Raw genomic sequence first — 21,937 nt, forward strand, 5'->3', positions numbered from 1 at the left:
GACGCACTGAGTCTTTTTGTCTTTGCTGATGCGTGTACAGTCTTTTTCCCATAACAACTCTAGCCATCTCGGGGGACGATGCCCAGCTCTGGACTCAGCACTGATCCTCATGAAGGTCTGATCGACTCCCCCGTGTATGCTTACAGATGAAGCCCCTCTGCGGCCCAGTCTTCCCGTCTGCAGTCCGGAGCACTGGCTTGGAGAACTGGCTGAAGAAGCTGCCAGCCTCAGGGACAGAGCGCTGGTTCTGGCCTCTTCGCTGACCTCACGGTACCTCAGAAAGGTTCAGCCACACTGCATGTCTTTTTCCAGTGGCGTGTGTAGCATGGTCTACTTCTCCTCAAGTACCACATTCAGCCTGGAATGTCTCCAGGGAGGTGTGTTACACTCAGGGGATGGGGCACCAGCTCTGGCAGCAGTCCTGCTGGGGGTACTGAGTAGAAGTCGGCCATGCTTCGTATGTTCTACTTACAACGCATGTGACTCGGTCCACTTTTCTATAACAGCGTGCACCTCGGGGCGCTTTCCGCAGGCAGTCACGAGTGTCAGGCGTAGCACTAGTTCCCGCGTCCTCTCCACTCTTGAGGGGTTCCTTTGCGCTGCGTCCACTGCTCTGTGGCAGACACTGCATGGTGGCCTCTTCTCAATACTGCATCAAGCCTCAGAGGGCTTCCTGGAGGTGATGCTAGCGAGAGGAAAGAGACACTGGCTCTGACATCAGCCCTGCCCAAGGTACCTGAAAAGATCGTTGACCATAGAACATGCGCTGTCTCTGTGCCGTATGTAATATGGTCCACGTCTTCTCAATATCAAATTCAGTCACAGAGGGCTTCCCAGAGAGAGGCAAAGTCAGCTTCGTGGGAGACACACTGATCTGGCTTCAGCACCATTCCACAGTCCTTGGAGAGATGGTAGACCATGAAGCGTACACACTGTTGATGACAGATGTGGCGTGCTCCACTCATTCTCAGCATCAGCCCACCCTGGGGATTCCTGGAGGCCATGCCAACTTGAGAGCCGGGCCTGCCTGGTGGGCGCTGTGCAGTGCAGGTCACCGGGCGGTTGGCTGCAGACCCTGCCCTTTATTTATGACATTGGCCACGTGGTCCCCCAGCCAATAGCACCAGCCCCAGCCCCAGCCTTACAGGGCATCCTGGAGGTGGTAGTGGCATTGGATGTGGGTTTGTGGTCGTTGCCACGTTACCGAAGCCTGCTAGTTCATGATGCACATTGTGAGGGCTTTCTGGAGGGGATAGCAGGTGAAAGAAAGAGAGCCAGGGGTCAGCATCACTTCCTGGTATTTGAAGATGCGGTTGACCATGGTGTGTACGCTTTATTTACGACGTAGGACACATGGTCTACTTCTTCTCAATATCACATCTCGCCTCGGAAGACTTCCAGGAGGTGATACCAGCTTTGAGGAAGAGCCACTGTCCTGGTGTCAGTACGGCTGCTGCTCGGTACTTGGAGAGAGGTGGTCCGTGGCGCGTTCGCTTTATTTATGGCGCACATTACACGGTCGACCTCTTTGCAGTATCTAATCCCGCCTTGCAAGCTTTCCTGGAGCTAACATCAACTGCGGGGTGGGGGCACTAGGTCTGCGCTCAGTGCAACCCAGCGGGGTTTGTGATGTGCCTGTCTTGTGTGTGACAATAACTCTCGTGTGGCAGCCTTCTCAGCACACTGCTCTGGCTTGGCCGCGGGGTTAATTTGCGGACGAGGAGCGTGGCGTCAGCACGTGCCTGGATACATGAGATGGTTGACCAGAGAGCACACGCTTTATTTGTGCCGTTTGTGACCTGGTCCACTAACCCTCAGTATCTAATGCCCCCCTTGGAGAACGTCCTGGAAGAGGTGTCAACTTTTGGGGAAAGACACACTAACCCGGGGCCAGCTGCACTCTGCTAGACTCTGAAGACAGCATCTGCGACGCGGGTGCCAAATGTGGCTGAGCTGGACCGATTCTCACTCCGGTCTCTTTCCTTGGAGGGCTTCCTAGACATGCAGCCATCCAAGTTCAAGGGAAGGGGCCTGCTCTCTGCACTATCCCAAAGTACTCGAGTGATCAGCTGAGCAGAGTGTGAGCACTTTTATTTACAGCCAAGGTCACCTGGTATACTGCCACCCCTCAGTATCCACTGAGTCCTCAGCAGGACCTCTGGTGGCGTCAGCCTTCGTTTGGGGCATCTGCACCTCTCTGGAGTAACTGAGAAAAGGTGGCCCTGGGGGTTAACCCTAAATGCAACAGCTCCTGTGACCGGCCTTTCTATGGCGTCACCACCTCTGGTTATGATGTCCACTTAGAGGTGCTGCGGGGTCTGCCCCCTGGGGGTACTTGGGTGGGTGGTCGACAAGCAGCGTGCATCCAGCTCTTGGCTGTCTCTAGCAACTAACTAACTAACAATCGGTGTGCAATCCGTGTTTAACAGGACTTCCAGGACTGAACGTCAAGTCTGGGGAAGAATCAGTGATGTTCTTGTCAGTGTTAATTGGTGGTACCTGAAGAGAGGTTTTCTGGGTTTCTGTTTCTTTAATGAGGATGAAACACACCTGGTTAACCTCTTTTCCAGTATCAAATCCCATCTTGGAGGCCTTCTGGTCCAGACCTCAGCTTCAGGGAAGGGTGTTACGCTCAGCTCCAGTCCACTGGACAGAAATCTATGGTTAACCACAAAGCCTGTGCCATATTAATTTGACTGATGTCATCTGTGCTACTAACCCCAGTGTGCAATCCGTATTTAACAGGACTTCCAGGACTGAATGTCAAGTCTGGGGAAGGAATCAGTGGTGTTCTTGTCAGTGTTACTTGGTGGTACCTGAAGAGAGGTTCTCTGGGTTTTCGTTTCCTTATTGAGGATGAAACACACCCGGTTAACCTCTTTTCCAGTATCAGTCCCCGCCTTGGAGGGCTTCTGGTCCAGACCTCAGCTTCAGGGAAGGGGCGCTGTGGACGTGAATAAGTAGATGTGAACAAGTGGCTGACCACTAAGCGTGTCCCGCGTTTCTGAATTTCGCCATCGATTGCACTGACCCTCAATGTTTTATCCCTTCTTAGGAGGACTTTGCGATGTGATGGCAGCCTGGGGGAACACAGCATCACCACAACGGGACCTGCAGGTGGGTCTTCTGTGCTTGTCTTCGTCCTGGTCCCCGTGGACTGTGTGTGTAGCTCAGGCCCTTTGGCAACTGGCCCTGCTGTGGGGGGTGCCTGGTCCTTGCCACACTCAGCCCAGCACAGCAGGTGAATACCAGCTTCATGGGAATCGCGCCCTGGACAGACAGTGCAGGTGTCCTGACCGCCTGCCCCCAGCCTGCAGTTCATCCTGGATATAATGACATCTTAGGGAAGAAAAGCTGATTCTGAGGTCAAGAGGAGACTGTGGGGTCCCTGGAATTGACCCAGGTTGGGACCTGTTTATTTCTAACAGGTATTGTGGAGTTGACTTATTTTAAATCTGGAGGAATCCTTGATGTCATGACGGCTTGAGGGGACGGTATAGCCCTGACCCAGGGGAAGGGAGTGGGTGGCCCACCGTGGGGCATGTACCGCCCCACCTACACACCTGCTCGACTGACCAGCCCATCCAACCCATCCTCAGGGCCGTGTTTCTGCGAAGAGTTCTTTGGGGTACTCAGGGAGAGGCTTCCTTTGGTGTATCTGTATCTTTTATACACATCTTTTCTGTGGACCACTCTTTGGTATCAAACACCAGCTTGAAAGGCTTCAGGCTAAAACAGTAGTTGTCAGGCCCGGGCCAGGGTGAATGGGCTGAGATGGAGCGTCCCCTGTTCTGAACGTGGTGTCGTGTCTGGCGGCAATGCTTGGTGCCCGCCCGGTCCTTTCCAGGATGACTTCCTGGAGGTGATGCTGGCCTCTGGGGAACGAAGTGGCTCCCTGCCAGCTCTAAAACCAAGGCACAGAAGTAGGCTGCCGGTGGTGCATTTGTCTTGATGGCACTTGGTTGAGACTGTGGGTCCTGGGCTCCGTCTATGGCATTTGGGGAGGGGACTTGTGAGGGAAGAGGGCATGGGGTTCTGGAGAAGGGCCGGGTCTTTCCACCTCAACCCTGCTTTCTATAACCAGAGCAGAATATATGTGATAGTACCAATGACTGCTGTTGTCAACTCTTTCTGTTAGCCGTTCCAGCGAAAAGAGCCCTCATAAAGAGAGGGCAGAGAGAGAGAACGTCAAGGCTGCTGTGCTTCCACCTGTAGATCACTGACCAGAGCAAATTATAAGCTGCCTCTGGGGTCTCCAGGGCAAGCGGCTGCTGAGTCCGTGCAGATTGGGCACTCTGCTGGCTACACAGGGGTCAAAGGACGGATGGCAAGGGCATGGAGGCACAGCCTGGCCTGGGATCCTCTTCCTGGCCTTTGCTCCAGCATCCACCTTTGGGGAAGAGAGGGCACAATTGTACAGCTTTGTAAGAGGAAACCTGAGGTTTCTGGCTGCCGGTTCTCTCCAGCCCTGTCAGGGTTGCTCTAACTATTGACATGAAAAAGAGTCTGGAGATACTAGACAACAGAAACAATGATTGTCAAAGGAGTTTTATAGCAAACAGAAAAATCTAGCCCAGAATTGGCGAAAACATTTGGGGAGCTCACATTGGGAAATGAATTTCATTTTTGTTTCCGAATTCTGCTGAATTGGATTGAAGGCAGCAGGAGGCATTAGGTGGGATTTGACCTGGAGGAGGGGCCCTGGCCTTCCTGCCCCAGACGTGTGTGGTGGGCACTCACTTCGCTTCCAACTTACTCGGCCCCGTGCATCCTTTTAGTCACCCCTTGCTTGGAAGACTGCTTGGCTCCATGGCCAGCGCCACCCGGGGGCCTGGGCGACAGCTAACTGCAGACCTGGCCACCTGCTTCATGACCACAGAATTCAAGATTTATTCGTGAACTCTCCTGATGCGCTGACTTCGGGGTGCAAACCGTAATTCCTGGGGGCACTTCCCACGACCTGGACTTCCACAGGGAAACCCTGGTTCCCCCATCAGGAAAGCACCAACGCCTGGAGAGAGGTTGTACCTAAAACGTTCTCTGTGTTGAGAAACATTTCACGGGCAACCTCTTTTCATTGTCAAGGCGTGCAGGACTCCAGAACCGGCCTGGGACACTGGACTGTAAGCTGTCTGACATCTGGTCTACCCGTTGCCGCGGAGACTCGGGGGGCTTCCTGGATGTGACACCAGTGTTGGCGAAGATTCCGCAGTTTTGTTTTGATTGTTTCTGTTTGTTTTGTGATCAGTGCTCATCTTCGATACTCGAAGGAGAGGTTATCCGTGTTGTCTTCTCTTTATTTATGATGAAACATACACGGGAAACCTCTTTTTTAGTATCAAATCCCACCCTGGAGGCACTTCCTGTTCCTGATGCAGCCTTCAGGGAGGGACGTTGCCAGCTCCACTCTCGGGCGGCGCGGGCGAGGCTGACGGCGGGCCGCGTGTCGTGGGTGTGCAGCTCTCAGGCCGCAGCCCTCCCTGGAGGGCCCCGGGAGGGGGGCTGAGTCTGGAGAAGGGTCCGCGCTTCCGTGGTTGAGGGCGGTCGCTCATTGTGGTGTCTGTCTGTTCGTCTCTCACGGTGGGTGGGGCCTCTTCAGCATGAGGTCTCGCTCGGATGGCCTTCTGGACATGCCAGGAATGTCACTGAACGGGCGACAGGGCCATGGCCATCTGCTCTCCAGGGTAGCTGAGGGGATGGCAGACCGGTGACGTGCACTTCATTTATGATGTAGGTCACCCGTTTGACTATCCACCAGTGCCCAGTCCAGCTGTGGGAGGCCATCTCGCTGCACGTGGCAACTTCGGAGAAGACGTGGGAGGCCGTGGGGCCCGTGGGACTCTGCAGGCCTTCGGGAGGGATTTCCCTTGGGGGCCGCTCCTCCTGCCTCCTCCAGATAAATCCAAGCAGTCATCAGGGAAAAACCTCTCTCTCGGTTTCAAATCCTGCCCCGGAGGGCCGAGAGCCTGGCCACTGACAATGACAGGACCCCAGAGGCCTTCAGTGCCCCGCCAGGGAAAGGCCCGCTCCACAGCACATGCTAAGTGCAGGGGGTGCGTGTGGCCTGCTACAGGATGTGGTGTATCCTGGTGAGGGTCTGAGGAGTGGTGTGTGTGCAGGACACGGAACGTGTCAGGACAGCCGCGGTTGTGACGGCTGCTTCATTCTGTGCTGCATGGAGAGTGGCTGTCGGACAGCCTTGCCGTGTGTCTGATGAATGCTACGTGGTCCATCTCTTTTCCATAGGAGGATTCCTGGACATGGGGCTAGATTCCGGCAGGGCCCCAGGTGCCGGCAGCTCTCCTGGTGAGTCGTGGATGGGGGCTGAGGAGCTGGCAGCGTGATTGAGATGAGCTTCTCCTGTGTCGGGACTGCCCAGAAGCCAGCCGCTCTCTGGACAGCATCCAGTCCATGCCTTCCCTGGGGAATGGGCTGATCTCTGTCTGTTGTCCAGCTCTGCTTGACCTACGAGGACCCAGATGCCCCAGATGCTCACAGTGTCAGACCCTGCAGAAGAAGTGTCCTGGCTGTGACATGAGCTTCAGGGGAGGGATGCCGGAGTCGGGTCTGTGGGGAGTTAGGGAGTGGGCATCTTGTCTGAGGGTGGTCCTTCTATTTCGGATTTGTGTGTCCTGGTCGGTTCATCCCCATCTCCCTTCCAGACCTAGGATGACTTGTGAGGAGAACTCGTGCTCTGGGGGCTGACGGTGGGACCCACCCCTCTCACCCGCCTCTTGGTATGCCCCACGGCTATGGCAGAGGCACAGGAAAGTAAGTAGGAATGCAGAAACTCCTTAGGTTGAGGCTGGGAACTCCTGTATTTCCACCCATACAGTACTGACCGGAACAAATTATGTGGTTGAACCCAAGACAAGGGGCGGGGAGGTCCACCCCGCCGTGAGCAGGTTGTGGTGAGGTGCGAATGCATGAACAGGCAGGGATCTGCCACCAGCAAGTCACTTGTCCACGTGGACCAGCCGAGAACTTGGGTTCCGTTTCATTGTTTATTCATCCTGCCTTAAACTGCAGCTTCCTGCCCGCCATGGGGGCACTTCGCAGGCTCAGGCTGGGCGACAGTAGTGATGCTGTGTCAGGGCTCTGTTCTTTCCATGAGTTGAGGCAAACGTTAAAACATCCCTTGCGGAACCCATTCTAGGAAGACCTCCTCAGCCCAGAGGCTCCATCAGGGGCAGGCACTGGGCTGCGTGCCCTGAGACGGAGGTGGTAGAACTCATTCATCTCATCTACGGAGTTATTGTGACTCTCCTGGTCCCTCCTCGTCTGTCCTCAGAAGGACTTTTAGGATGCAAACGTCAGTGTTTCTGTGTCATTGTCATTCTGTGATGCTGGAGAAGACTCTGTTATTGATGACTTGAACACACCCTGCCCAGAAGCTCCTCCAGGACACAGTGGCGCCTATGTGGAGGGGCAGACCTGTGAGAAGCCTCCAAAGTCTCGAGGGGTTGGTCTGTAGGGCCATCTCTTTGCTGCCCATTGCCCGGTGGTGCTCAGGACCACGTGCCCTCAGGAAGCCCACCAGAGTGACGCTGGCCCCCGAGAAGCAGTGCTGTCGACGGTGCTGACGTGTGGTACTTAATGAGAAGTTGCCCGTGTTGTTTTCGCTTTATTTGTGACGAAACATTCGCGGTGCACTTCTTTTTCAGTATCCTATTCCGCCTGGAAGACATCTGGGTTTGGGTGCCAACTTCAGGGAAGGCCCATGGGCCCCTGGAGTACACACTGGTCAGAACTTCCCCACCCCGTGTCTTTTCTCCCTTCCTCAATTTCCCCTGGTTTTTCTTATGAAAGCTCCCTCTCCCTGCCATGTGCTTAGCTTGCGCTGACCCTTCCCCACTTCCTCCGCCAGCCCGGGCTTTAGTGAGTCTCTTGATCTCTTCTTCCTTTGAGGAGGGACCCCTGACCCCACTGGGCCAGTGAGATACAAGGAGATGTTTGCTGGGGCTTCTGGGAAAGAAACTCTCTGTCCCTTTCCCATGATAGCTGCCAGAGTGGACACTGTCTTTTCCCTACAGCTGGGAATAGATAGTAAGCTTTGACGTAAGCTTTGAAGGTCCTGCAGCCATCTTAAGGACTAAGAGAGGGCTTGGTGCCACACAGACAAGGAAGAGGGAGTCTGTAGCATGTAAGGCATCTTGGAGAGCTAGAGGAGAGTCTGGATGATATCATTTGAGTCCCTAGATCAAACCCTGCCTGAAGCTGGCTCTGTGTCTGTACTTTTCAGTTATATAAGTCTAGATATCCTTTACTTTTTAAAGCCAGTTTGAGTTAGATTTTATCTTACTTGCCGTACAAACAGATGGCACCACAGTGTGTTTTCCAGTGTGACTGGGAAAACCTGCAGTTTTTCGATGATGTGTTTCTCATGGTTTGCCTATCTATCTTCAGCATCCAATTTAAGGCAGGGTCTTGGTGAAAGGTGACTTTTCTTGCTGGCTAGGCGTGGTGGCTCATGCCTTTAATCCTAGCACTTTGGGAGGCCGAGGTGGGTAAATCATAAGGTCAGGAGTTCAAGATCAGCCTGGCCAACACGGTGAAACCTGTCTCTGCTAAAAAAAATGCAAAAAAATTAGCCGGGCATGGTAGCGCATACCTGTAGTCCCAGCTACTCGGGAGGCTGAGGCAGGAGAATCACTTGAACACAGGAGGTGGAGGTTGCAATGAACCAAGATCACAACACTGCACTCCAGCTTGGGCAACAGCGTGAGACTTCATCTCGGGGAGGCGGGGTGGGGGAAGGTGCCTTTCCTTATGCATGTGTGCTTTCAAAACTTTGTCCTAGTGATTTAATTTATGGTTGACAAATGATGCAGAATTACTGTGTTTTGTATCCAGTGATGGGTCGCTGGGTCCTCTCCAGCAGCTTGAAGGATGGTGGGCCCCAGAACTTCTGCCCTGATTCACTCCCTCCAATCCACCTCTCCCCGGGAGGACACCCTACAAGTGATGGGAACTTGGGGAAGCCATTGTCCTTTCCTGGTCCCTGCTATCCTTCAGCTGTCTGTGGGTTTGCTGTATTTGTCACAGCTCACACACAACCGCCAGTGTTTTAGAACCAAGCCATGCCTCCAGGGAAGCAGGAACACTGGAGGGAGGGGACGTGGGGGTCAGGGCCGTGCAAGGTGCACAGACACTTGGGTCCACCGAGCATCGGTGCTGGCTTGGTGATTCGATTTCTCCTAATTTGATATCCTCCTCTTCGCATCTCTGAAGAGGAGGGCTTCCTGGAACTACTGTTTTTGGGTCCAGGACCATCCCATTTTCTCTGAAGTGACACTCTCCGTGAGCGTTGCGGGGTTGATAGTGGATGTCCTGAAACCCATCTGCCCCGATTATTGAATTCTGCCCATGAAGACTTCCTGGGATTCTGAAGGAGAGGGAATCTGGGATGGGTTTGCTTTATCCGTGATGACTGTCTGCCTCTGCTCAGGGTCAGCCCAGCTCTTCCCACATGCCCCCTGCCTCCTCCAAGGGCACCAACACCTGATGCTTTCAGGCTTAATTGAGCGTAAGTTTGATTGGCAGTGTCTGCCTGGCCCTGCCCTCACGCCCTGACCCTCAGTGTCCCTTCATGCCCAGGTGTGCCGCTGGCGGGGAGGACGTGCTCATCTCTGGTACCTGAAAAGAAGTTGCCCATGTTATTTTCGCTTTATATGTGACGAAACAAACATGGTGCACTTCTTTTTCGGTATCAAATCTCTCCTTGAAGAGCCCCCATCCCTGATGGGACCCTGAGCATGGGACCCGGTGTTCCCACCTCTCTTGGTACGTACATGGAGGATTTGTCCTGGCAGCCCCTCGGTGACTCTGCATGTTGGTGGGCACAGGGACTATGCTCAGTCCTCGGTCCACGCCTGCCTCTCAGAACAGGTGCAGTTGGTGAGGCCTCAGTCACATGCCAGCTCTGCTGCCAGGGAGGCTGGGGAGATGTCAAATGCTGCATTCCCCCAGCATTTGAGAAGAGTTCAGATCATAGCAGCCAAGAAAATAAATAAATAAATTAATAGGGGCCAGGCATGGTGGCTCACGCCTGTAATCCCAGCACTTTGGGAGGCCTAGGTGGGAGGATCGCCTGAGGTCTGGAGTTGGAGACCAGCCTGACCAACACGGAGTAACCCCGTGTCTACCAAAAATACAAAATTAGCCGGGTGTGGTGGCGCACACCTGTCATCCCAGCTACTTGGGAGGCTGAGGCAGGAGAATCGCTTGAACCTGGGAGGCGGAGGTTGCAGTGAGCCGAGATCACGCCACTGCACTCCAGCCTGGGTGACAAGAGTGAAACTGTCTCAAAAAAAAAAAAAATTAAATTAAAAAAAAAATAAATAAATAAAAGGAAGCAGCTGCCACAACAAGAAAAACAGAAGCAGCGAAGACCACCCACCCGCTCTCGTGAATGGAGGGGACATGAGGGTGTGCCACCTGCTGGACTGCCACCCGAACCCCCACAGGAGAACTGACCGGGGGCAGCAATGGAGGCAGGAGGCGGTGGGCCCTGTGGTTTTGGGAGAGGATTTCCCAGAGTGCCGATTGGCTGGAGGCGAATGCTCCCAGCTCTGCTCTTTCCAAGTGCCAGTCCCCTGAGAGATGTGCTCCTTGATCACCAACAGCAGGGAGACGTCGGTGTCTGCGTCCAGTTAGGAACAGTGAACAGCGGCTGACGGCAGAACGCAGGCCTCCTCGAAGACACTGCTGCCTGGGTGTCCGGTGCCCGCGTCCAGTCCGTCCTTGGGCCATCTTCCTGGAGGAGGTGCCTCGGTCCTGGAAGAGAAGAGATGTTTTCCCAGTGTATTCATTTTGTTTGTGACGGGCCACTCTTGGCCACGCTTTTTTTCTGTATTAAGTCCCACTTGATAGGAGAGGCTGTTTGAGCTGGGAGCTTTGGTCTGGTCGGCAGCGCTCTGGGGTGGTGATGGGTGTTGCCCAGAGAGCCTGCATGCCAGCCCCATGGCCACCTGCTCCTCTGAGCCTCAGCATCCCTCTCCCCAGGAGGGTTTCCTGGAGCTCTGCCAGCCGGAAGTAGAGGCTGTGGGCTCCACTGTGGTGGTAGGGGAGAGCTTATCTGTGCTTCTTCTCTTTATTTATAATGAAAAATATGGCGCACTTCTATTTGAGAATCAGGTGCCATCAGCAAAGCCCAGAACCCACTTCTGGGAGGTGATGGTAACGGTGGTCCATTGGTGGCACTGAGACCGTGCTGGCCTCAGCAGATGCCCTTTGGACAGCGGGTGGCTGTTCCACCCCTCCCCTGGGCTCTATCCTCCCTCCAGAGATCCTCCCGGTGGCAGAAACACCTTTGGAGAAGCAGCAGCAGTATTCATGTCAGGAAAGTCCATCAGGAAAGGCGGTCCAAGCTGTGGCCTGCACAGGCAACCCGTTTTACTCTTTTGAATGCCACCCTTCTAAATGATGGGGTGCCCACATCAGGGAAGGTGTAGCTGTGGGAGCAGAAGGCAGGCCACACAGTCTGTATAGGACATGCGCCACTTGGCCCACGGACCCTGAGCCTGAGGACCTCTGGAGGGGCTGCTGGTTCTGAGTCCCCTACGGAAGGGGAAGCATAGTTGTCCGACGACACAACATGGACAGTCCTCTTTCCACCAGAGCCTCGTCTCCCCTCGAGAAGGGCCTCTGCTCTCTGCTGCTTATGTCAGAGGAGAGTCACTGTCGCCTCCACCACCTCAGGTACGTGAGAGGAGGGCCTCAAGGAGAGGTTGCGTCTCTGATGGTGCGTGTCTGTGTGCGTTCATCCTTGCCGTCTGTTGCCCTTGCAGGAGGACACCATGGCTCCCAGAAGAGAGACAGGACCCCAGAAGCTGGCCAGGAACAGTTGGAGGAGGCTGCTGGTGATAGGTTCACTGAGCATGTGGCAGATAGCCCACAGTGGATCTCCTAAAGCACTGAAGGCCTCCTGGAAGGACTTGCTGTACGTGGTGTCAAGTTCAGGAACGTGACGTGGGCGTCTGTCAGCCCCTCGCTGAGGGTGTGTGTGTGCAGATGGTGGAGCAGATGGCAAGCGCTTTCCTTTACTTCTTCTTTTGAGAATTGAGAATTTATTGAATGAATCACCATATAATCCTGTTTCCTAAGGTAGATCTATACAGAAAAAGTTAGGTCCTACACCACCGTTTTCTTCTTAAGCAGTGAACAAAGAAGTGTGACACCGTTTTCAGGTTTTCAGAAGAATGTCAAGATAGACACTCTCTTGTCTCTTGATTCCCAAAGCTTAAACTCTAAAAGAAGAGGGAAAACAGAGGTATACACTGGAAAGAAAGATGGCAACAGCGTGAGTAGGATAGAAGTTTTGTGAATACATGGTAGGCATACTGCGTTTTAGTATGTCACTTATTTTAATATGTTTATTCTAATATAAATTTATTTAAAAAATAACAGCCGAGGCCGGGCACGGTGGCTCACGCCTGTAATCCCAGCACTTTGGGAGGCCAAGGTGGGCGGATCACCTGGTCAGGAGTTCGAGACCAGCCTGGCCAACACGGTAAAACCCTGTCTCTACCAAAAATACAAAAATTAGCCACGCGTGGTGGCGCATACCTGTAATCCCAGCTCCTCAGGAGGCTGAGGCCCAAGAAGTGCTTGAACCTGGGAGGCGGAGGTTGCAGTGAGCCGAGACGGCGCCACTGCACTCCAGTGCCTCAAAACAAAATAACAACAACAAAACAGCAAATGTCTGTTTGCTCGGGAAAGTTAGAATTTCCCGATTTTCCCAGAAAGGGAGACTGCAGGTCTCTGGTCAGTCTTCAGACCTTGCATCCCGTCTCTTGCCTCATGGGTACAGAGTTCCCCAGACTCCCCAGGGCGTGATGCCTGGCTTAGCTTTATCTTTCTTTTTCTGACAGAGTTTTTGCTCTTGTTGCCCAGCCTGGGTACCGTGGCCAGGCCCCTCAGGGAGGAATGGCAGCCCCTCAGAAGACACAGCGTGTGAGCTGACCTTTCTCCCAGCACGTGGCAAGAAGAGTTCCGTGGCTGGTTGCTGCACCTATCCCAGCTCTTCCGGGCTGCTGTGTTTCAGTTAACCAAAGTAAGACCTCCAAGCCCAGCCACGAGCTGCTCTTCCATCGCATGTCCTCCTCATTCAGGGCCATCCCGGCAAGATCCGCTCCTGGGGACATGAATGATGTCTGGTCACAGAGAATATATGTTTATGACTCAGACTGTCCAGTTCCCTAACCAGCCACATCCCACCGGTTCCCAACAGGGCCTCATAGAGGCAGCCCCCACCTGGGGGAAGTGGCCTTGCTCCGGCTGACACGTGCTTGTCTGTATAGATTGTCTATAGAAATTCACCTTATTTGTGACAAATTGTGCTTGAGGGCTTCGGGGGATCAGACTTGCTTCCTCAACAAGCTGTGACCACAGGGGAGGGACTCGCTGATTGCAGACAGCGGCGTTATCTGGGCCGCTCGTGATTTGCTCGCCCATAGGAGGAATGCCTAACTCTGCAAGAGTGAAAGGTCGTGCTTTTCAAGTCCAAGACCTTTTTGAAGCGATTCCAGCTTTAGAGAAGTGAGATTGGTGTAGGTGGACCGTGTGTGGAGTGTGAACGGGGGTTGGCCGTGGCACATACACTTTCCTTGTGGAGAATGTCACCCGGTCCTCAGTACTGAATCTGTTTTTGGGGACTCCTTGGAGTGATGACATCCCTGTGGGACAGGGTTTGAGTCTGGGGCATTGGTGGTTTGCTTTTTGCTTTGGGAGGTATGTCTCGTCGCTATCTTGGTAAGCCTCTGCATCCAGCCCACCCCAAAAATGATTTTTCTGGAAGCTGTGATAATTGTTTTTGGAGGGTGGCGGTGGTAGGGGCTGGGGGACACTGTTTTGCTGTCTCTCTGTTGTATTTAAAGAGACATTGTTTTTCACCTGTTTGCCTATTCCTCAGTCTGTCACACCGACGTGACCAGTTCTGCTGATTGAAACTTCCTGAACACAAGCTCCACTTTCTAGAAGATTCTTGGACATCCTCCTCCCTCCAAGGTATGTGAAGGATGCTCCAGCATACACTGTTGCATGGTGTTGGCCATCAGGTGCCTTGGGAGGGCTTCATGGAGGCGTTGCTCACTTTTGGAACCTGGCAGGCTTTTTCTCTTTTTGATGTTTTTGGAATTTGAAGCATAGAACCCCTGCTTCACCTGCATCACTGCAAATTTTTGATGTACATTTTTTTTTTCCAGAAATAAATACTACTTTGGAAACGCTCTTGACCGTGAAATCTCCATTAGGGAAGAGACATTAGGGTTACCTCCACCCAGACGAGTGACAGCAGGCAGCCCCCAGACCTGCTGCGCCCGCGTAGGAGGCCCGTCTCCGGATGCGAAGAGGCCAGGGGTGGGCCCTGCGCTTCCCGCAAGATACTCACGACACGTTCACCTGCTTCCGTCACTTTCTGTCTTTGGTGAATCGTGTTTGGGTTTGTGCTCTCCAGGTGTGCTCCAACTTTTTGCCTCTAAAAGGTGGATGTTCCTTCTATGCTTACAGGATTGATGGTTAATCATAGAGGAAAATCCGCATTTTCGGAATCTAAAGTTGCTTTGAAAACATTTCTGAACATTTCTGAGAGGAAGGTTAGCTCCCGCCCTCCACCCCTGCAGAGAGTGATGGAAGGTGAATCCCAGAACCTAAGCGCTTGTTAACAAAGTCTGTCCTGGGACACGGGTCCTCCGCAGGGCTCACGTCACTGCCGCCAACCCGGGAGGCCCCTGCCGACTGCACCTGTCCTGTGCTGTCTTTAATCTTGATAGATGGTGCTTAGGTTCATGCTTTCCAGGACTCAATCCTTCTTTGGTATTTAAAAGGTGGATATTCCTTCTATGTTTATGTTATTTGTGGTTAAACATAGAGGAAATTCCACGTTTTCAGTATCAAATGCTGCTTGGAAACATTCCTGGACTGAAACCACCATCAGGGAAGAGACAGTAAAGTTACCCCCCTCCAGGGTAAGTGGAAAGTCAGTGGACCCCAGAACATGTGCTGAATTCCTGCCATATGTCTGCGGACCACCCGCCCGTCTTGAGGAGACCCCTGTCGCAAGCCACCCGCCCAGCTGAGCGGCTGAGCTCTGTGGCCAAACACTCTCCTCTGTGCCGTGTGACTTTGTGTTTGATGGATTGTACGTAGGTTCGTGCTTTCTGGGATGAGACCTTCTTTGGTATTTAAAAGGTAGATTTTCCTTCTATGGTTACGTGTTTGGTGGTTAATCATAGAGGAAAATCCACGTTTTCAGTATCAAATGCTGCCTTGGGAACATGGCTGGACTGAAGCCTCCATCAGGGAAGCGAGGCGGGGCTGAGCCCTCCTGGGTAAGTGGAAAGGTGGTGGACTGCAGAACATGTGCTGAGTTCGTGCCATATGTCTGCTGACCATCACCTTTAGAAGCCCCCTTTCGCTGAGGAGCCAGCTCGGCGCGCAGGCCGTGGAGCGCTGTCATGGCCACACCATGGGACTGAGAAAGAGTTGCTTTGCTGTTTTGCTTCCATTTTCCATGAACTGCTCTCAGATGTGTCCTTTCCAGAGCCCAGTCTTTCTTTGGTATTTAAAACGTGGATATTCCTTCTATGTTTACGTGATTCTTGGTTAATCATAGAGGAAAATCCATGTTTTCAGTATCAAATGCTGCTTTGGAAGTGTTTCCGGAAGAAACCGGAGGGCCTGAGTAGGTGCAGAGATGGTGGGCCACACGACCCGCCCAGAACCATCTTGAGACGCCAGCGAACGTGGTGAAGATGAAATTGTGGGTCCTGTGGTTCCAGTTCTTCCGCGGAAGCTCGTTTGCCCCATCAGACTTCACTTCTGATGAATCAAGCCCAGGTGCGCATTTTCCTGGATGGAAGCCTTCTTTGGTATTTAAAAGGTAGATTCTCCTTCTATGAGTACATTATTTATGATTAATCATAGAGGAAAATCCACGTTTTCAGTATCAAATGCTGCTTTGAAAACCTCGGAGGACGTGAAGTTGCCATGGAAGAGGGGATGCTCTCTGTACCCCTCCCGGGTACAGGACAGATGGGCACAGAACTGTACTTTGTGTGAAATGCGCCGTCAGCTTCTCTGCTGCTTGCTCGCATCCCTCAGCACATACGTAATGTGTTGTTACAAGACTGTGTTTTCAGTGTCACCTCGTTGACCTTGAACGAAGTTTGTTCTCTGTGTGTTTAACCATGTTTGCGATGCGTTTTCTGGAATGAACCTCTTTTTCTGTGACTAGTTGTGCCTTAGAGAATACCTGAGTGGGCTGTCAATTTCAGGAAGGGGCACAGCTTCAGGGGCTATGGAAAGAATAGACGTGTGATTCACCCGCAGGCCTGCACGTCACGCCCTGGTGTGCCGCTCCCACCCTGCCATCCAGTCTGTGTGTCTCAGGCTTGCTCCTGGAGCTGGTGCCAACTTAGTCACAGTGAAGGTGGCTTTCCTGTCACGGCCATCTTTGCTGCTTGAGGAGAAGTAATCCTTCACGCATTCGCTTGACTTGCAATGGTTATACAAGGCCAAACTCTCTCTGGGGAGCAAATCCTGCCTGGGAAGGCTTTTTGGGAACAAGGGTGACTCTGGCAACCTTGGCCAGGACAGCCCTGGGGTGCAGATGGCTGACCACAGGGCACGTGCCTCTTTCTTGCTGTTTGTGACCTGGTTTTCTGACCCTCCTCATCTCATGCGTTCTTCCAAGAACTTTCTGGAAGAGATGCTGACTTTGGAGCTGATATAGGGTTTTCTTTTCAGAGCACCAGCTCTGCTCAGAAAAAAGAGCCTGCCTTGGCCGGGCACGGTGGCTCATGCTTATAATCCTGGCACTTTGGGAGGCTGAGACGGTGGATTGCTTAAGTCCAGGAGTTCAAAACTAGCCTGGGCAACTTGGCAAAACCTGGTCTCTGAAAAAAAAAAAAAAAAAAAAAAATTAGCCAGGCGTCGTGGTGTGCGCCTGTGACCCCCGTACTCGGGAGGTCAAGGCTGGAGGATCAGGTGACTCTGGGAGTTGGGAGGTAGCAGTAAGCTGAGATCGTGCTACTGCACTTCAGCCTGGCTGACAGAGTGAGACCCCTGTCTCAAAAAACAGGTTAAAAAAACCAAGCAAGAACAAAGGGCCTCCCTTGATGGGCCCTGCTCATCACAAAGCACCCATGGGCTGCTGCTCTGGCAGGAGGCCAGCCTCTGGGAAGAGGTCTTGGGGTCAGTGCATCTCCCAAATACATGAAAGAATGGTCATCAGCGAAGTCAGTGTGGAGTTTAGATGTGGGTCATCTGGTCTACCCACTCTCCATATCCAGCCCATCCTCGGAGTGACTGTTGGACATCACTGTCCACTTGAGGGAAGGCCAGTCCACAGGAAGGAGGCTCCGAGCGCCTACAGGACCTGCTTCTGGGACCTGTAAGCCTCACTGTTCTCTCTGGGCATAGGTGCTCCGTAGGGATCCCTGCCGACGGAAAGACCCTTGGATTCCTGATGTTTAGTATCTGTTTACTCAGAAAGAGTTGGCCCATGAGCGTCTCATTTTCCTTTGGCAAATCTTGCCCTAGATGAAAACTTCTGAGTAACGACTTAACTGCCCAGATGGCTTTCTGAATACAATGCCAAATTCAGGAGAAAGGACACCTGTCACAGTGCTGTCTCTTGCTTTGTGAATGGGTGGTTGATCACGGAGCGTGTTGGACTTCTGTTTCTCTTTTTTCTTTAACGACGCGTGTTATTGCATCTTTTAACCTCCCTTAGCCAGTGTTCACCAGGAAGACTTCCTGGAGGCAGTGGCTTTGTGCAGAGGCAGGGGTTCTTCTTCCAGGGTGTTTCTGCAGGCCCTAAAGGGGTTTCAGCCATTTTACATTTACATTATTTCAAATGGTACAGGATTGCCTGTCTTTTGGTAGCCAATCATGTCCAAAAGAGGGGAAGTAAAGTCAACTGCATGGCTGGAAAACCAGCATGCAAGGTGCAGGGCCCAGCTCTAGGTCAGCCGGATGGGGCTTGTCACCTGTCCCCTCCCTCGTGGTCTCAGGCCTCGCAGGAGGAGATGTCCACTCTGGCGAAGACCCGGCGCGGTCCTTACCTGCTCTTTGAACAACGCTCTGAGCCACTCTTTGGTACTTGAAGAGAGGATACCCTTGTGTGTTCACTTGATTAATGGCGAATATACGGGGGAGACTCTTCTTTGCGTATCAAACTCTGTCGGGGAAGGCGCTCAGACCCTGCTCGTCTGCAGGACAAAGCTGCGAATCTCAGCTCCTCTCAGGTACGGCCTGGCTTCCCTGTGCGGGAACGTGAGCTTGGCTGTGATCCTGGCCCTTGGGTTCTGCCTCTGCCCTTTGTGCTGGTTCTTCTTGTGGACTCCCTGGAGGCAGTGAGAGAGGAGGGATTTTTCTGTGTGCACTGAGTTTAATGGTGGTCTGCTTACTTAAGGATAAAACACATGTGGATCTGCCTCTTCTCAATACCAAGTCACACCCAGGAGGCTTCCTGCTTCTGGCACGAACCTCGTACCTCTCTGGACACATGAATGAACGGTGGATGGTGGAGCACGCAGCCGTGCCGAGCCGCTGCTGCTACTCACCTGTGGCTCCCCCGAGCTACCACTGCCTGGCAGTCTCCATCCCTGAGAGAGCGTCAGCCTTGAGGGAGGGACATGGATGTCAGGCTGTTCTAAGGCAAGTGACTGGCAGAGCTCCCTGCCCGTGTCCTCTGGGACGGTCGCTGAACCCCAGTGGGCAGTCCTTGGAGCACATTGTCCAGTGGAGGTGCACCTGAGTGTGCCTCGGGTGGGTAGCGGTGTTTGGTCTTCAGGACTGCTTTGTCCCTAGAGTCTGACGCTGGGGCCCTCTTTTTGTTTGTTTCAAGGCAGGTACGGGGACACATTCTTGGATCTGGTCATCTCTGAGACCACCAGCCTCAAAGGAGGGAGAGGGTCTCAGCACTCTTCAGCTCTGAGAATGCCTGCAGACGCCTTCTTCTCCGGCAAGTCCATGTCTTCCGAGCTAAGCTCTCGCACCCTGCTCCCCCATGGAGAAAGGCCTTGGCTCCACTGTCCACGTAGCCTGTGGGTATTTGAAGCAGGTTCAGCCATGCATGCTGAGTGCATGGATAGTCATGCCCACTCGCTTCCTTGTTTAGAAGCCCATCTCACCTGCAGGGAGTCCTGGATGCGCCACCTCTCAGGGCCAGGCCACAGCATGCAAGGTGCATGGCCCAGCTCTAGGTCAGCCAGATGGGGCTTGTCACCTGTCCCCTCCCTCATGATCTCAGGCCTCGCAGGGGGAGATGTCCACTCTGGCGAAGACCCAGCGCGGTCCTTACCTGCTCTTTGAACAACGCTCTGAGCCACTCTTTGGTACTTGAAGAGAGGATACCCTTGTGTGTTCACTTGATTAATGGTGAATATACGGGGGAGACTCTTCTTTGCGTATCAAACTCTGTCGAGGAAGGCGCTCGGACCCTGCTCATCTGCAGGACAAAGCCGTGGATCTCAGCCCCTCTCAGGTATGGCCTGGCTTCCCTGTCCGGGACGTGAACTTGGCTGTGACGCCGCCCCTGGGTTTTGCCTCTGTCCTCAGTGCTGGTTCTTCCGGTGGACTCCCTGGAGGCAGTGGGAGAGAACGTATTGTTTTGTGTGCACTGAGTTTAATGGTGGTTTGCTTTGTTAAGGATAAATCACACATGGATCTGCCTCTTGTGGGTATCAGGTCACACCCAGAAGGCTTTCTGTTCTCAGCATCAGCCTTAGAAGGAGACCTGGCTTTAGGACCATTTCAAGGGTAACACAGGAGTGAGGATGGACCACAGAGCACTGGCTTTGTCTGTGCTGTTTTCCATCCTGGTAGGCCAGCTCCAGGAGGGCTTCCTGGGGGTGGTGTTGACTTGGGGAAGGGACTGAAGTGGTGCTCATCAGTGCTTTTTTTTTTTGATGCTTGAGTGTTCATGGTCCAGCTTGCAGTTCCCAGGCTGAAACTGTAAGAGTGGTTTGTTTCTGTTTGTCGTTTGTGATCACCCATGAAGGCACCGCTGGGGATGAGCCCTAGGAGCTGTCAGCCCTGCGCCAGGTGCGTGAATGTGGGAGGTCAGAGGGCGCCTGCTTCTGCCTCCACGTCTGCGCCTCGCCTCTGACTGCTGGATTTCTGCTCATGCCTAGGATGGCGGCCTGGGAAAGGGGCTGTGGTTCTGTGTTTGTGGAGACACTCCCTGGGGCATGGGCTGCCGGCTTTTTACACCCTGACTGCCATGGGGGTCATCTGGAACCGAGGCCAGTTTCAGGAAGGGCCTTCGCAGAAGCCTCAGCCCGAGGAAAGTGAACGCCCTGCTGAAGACAGGTGAGCACCACGCCCGGGTAATGAGTCCACCACCTGCCACCTGGACCAGGCGGCTTCCGCTCCTCTCCACTTCTAGAGGGAGAGGCCACTGTGGGGAAAGGGCTGTGGGTTGGCTTCCTCAGTTACTCGGGGGTACGTGGTTTCGACGACTGTTGGCCATGAGCTCTTTCTTAGCATGGCTTCAGGGCAGGATGCCAGCCTTTGGCAAGGGTGGGGCAAGGGCTGGCATGGGGAGTGACACTGATGTCAACGCCTCTGTGAGATGGATGGAGGAATGGTGACCATAGGGTCTTTGCTTTGTCAGGGGCATAAATTCATCCAATCCCTGGACCTCGGTGCTGAGTGCATCTGTAGGAAAACTTCCTGGAGAGGTGCCCACACTGGGGAGGAGATGGTGGTCCCGCCCAAGGGAGTTCCCGTAGAAATGAGAAGCTGAGTTCTGTGTGTGCCCAGGAAAGCCCGTGGGGTGGCTTTCCTTTTTGGGAACAAGTCCTAATCTGGAGTGATGCCTGGAAATGAGGCTGATTCCAGTGAAGGGGGGCTGGCATCTGCCCCTTCCTGGGCCCCCTGGGATGGAGAGCTGACCGGTGGGCACACAGCCGGCAGGTGGTGTTTGCCATCTGGTCTGCTGATCCTGCGTCTCCCACCTCCCCCACCCAGGATGAACCCCGGGAGACAAGGCCGCCCCGTGAATGATAGCGAGGAACCTGCCCAGTGCTATTGTTTGGTACTTAAAGCGAGGTTGCCCTTTGTATATTCGGTTTATTGACATGGAATATACAAGGGCAAGCTCTCTGTGAGTATCAAACCTTGTCTTGGACCCAGCCCACACTCAGCAAGGGATGCGGTATGTGTGTGCATGACCGTGTGTATCCGTTTTGTGTGTGGCAAATCGCTCATGGGTCCCCATGTCACAGAGAGGACTTCACAGGCACACGGGCGACTTTAGGGAAGGCAGTGGCCTCTGGGACATCCGCTTTCCTGGTTAAGTGTGGGTGGGGCCAAAAGCATGTACGACATGTGCGGTCTGGGTCCCTGCTTCCTGAGCAGGCAGTCACCAGCCTGGGCTGATGGCCGGGGTGGCGCCAGGGCAGGCAGTGGCTCTGCGGTCCCTGCTGGTACTCGGTATGTGAGTGTGCATGTTCTGCTTGGGGTGTGTGACCCAGTCCACTAACCCTCAGCGTCTAATTCATCCCCAGGACCGTGCCTTGAAGACATCCCAAGTCCACCAAGGCAGCGGCTTGCTTTTCCGTGCTGACCTTTGGTACTTGGAGAGTGGTTAGCCCTGTCCTGTTCGTTTTGCTCATGTCGAATCGTACAGGGTCATCCACTTTTTCAGTATCAAGAGCGCAGACTCTGGAGCCCGATTTCCTGTGTTTGGATCCCACCTCTGACATTTACTAACTGTGCAACCTTGGGCCAGGATCTCATCGTGCTGTGCCTGTTGTCTCACGTGTTACGGGGGAGTCACATCGGCGTCTACCTCATGGGGCTGCTGGGGCTGAACCAGTTAAGACTTGTACATGGCTGGGAGCAGAGCCCAGTGGTCAGCGCTTCGCAGGTGTAGCCAGGACCCTTGTGTGCTGTGAAGCTGTCATTGGTGGTGGTGGTGGTGGTGGTG

General features: G+C 53.6%; 1 protein-coding gene across 50 annotated transcripts in view; it reads left to right on the forward strand.

The window, feature by feature from the left end:
- LOC104653481 (uncharacterized) overlaps window positions 1-21,937 on the forward strand; it is a 190,802-nt gene that overhangs the window by 142,825 nt on the left and 26,040 nt on the right. For 46 of the 50 annotated variants that reach the window (XM_074394266.1, XM_074394288.1, XM_074394262.1 and 43 more), the window contains one exon: window positions 147-21,937. This exon is cut by the window's right edge and continues 26,040 nt beyond it. In XM_074394266.1, coding sequence (XP_074250367.1) covers window positions 147-715 — 569 coding nt within the window. In that variant the 3' untranslated portion in view covers window positions 716-21,937. The remainder of the gene's footprint in view (window positions 1-146) is intronic. The other 4 variants (XM_074394263.1, XM_074394261.1, XM_074394274.1 and 1 more) reach the window with 4 other exon arrangements.

Source organism: Saimiri boliviensis, chromosome 2, assembly GCF_048565385.1.
Source record: "Saimiri boliviensis isolate mSaiBol1 chromosome 2, mSaiBol1.pri, whole genome shotgun sequence".
In the NCBI taxonomy this organism is placed as follows: domain Eukaryota; kingdom Metazoa; phylum Chordata; class Mammalia; order Primates; family Cebidae; genus Saimiri; species Saimiri boliviensis.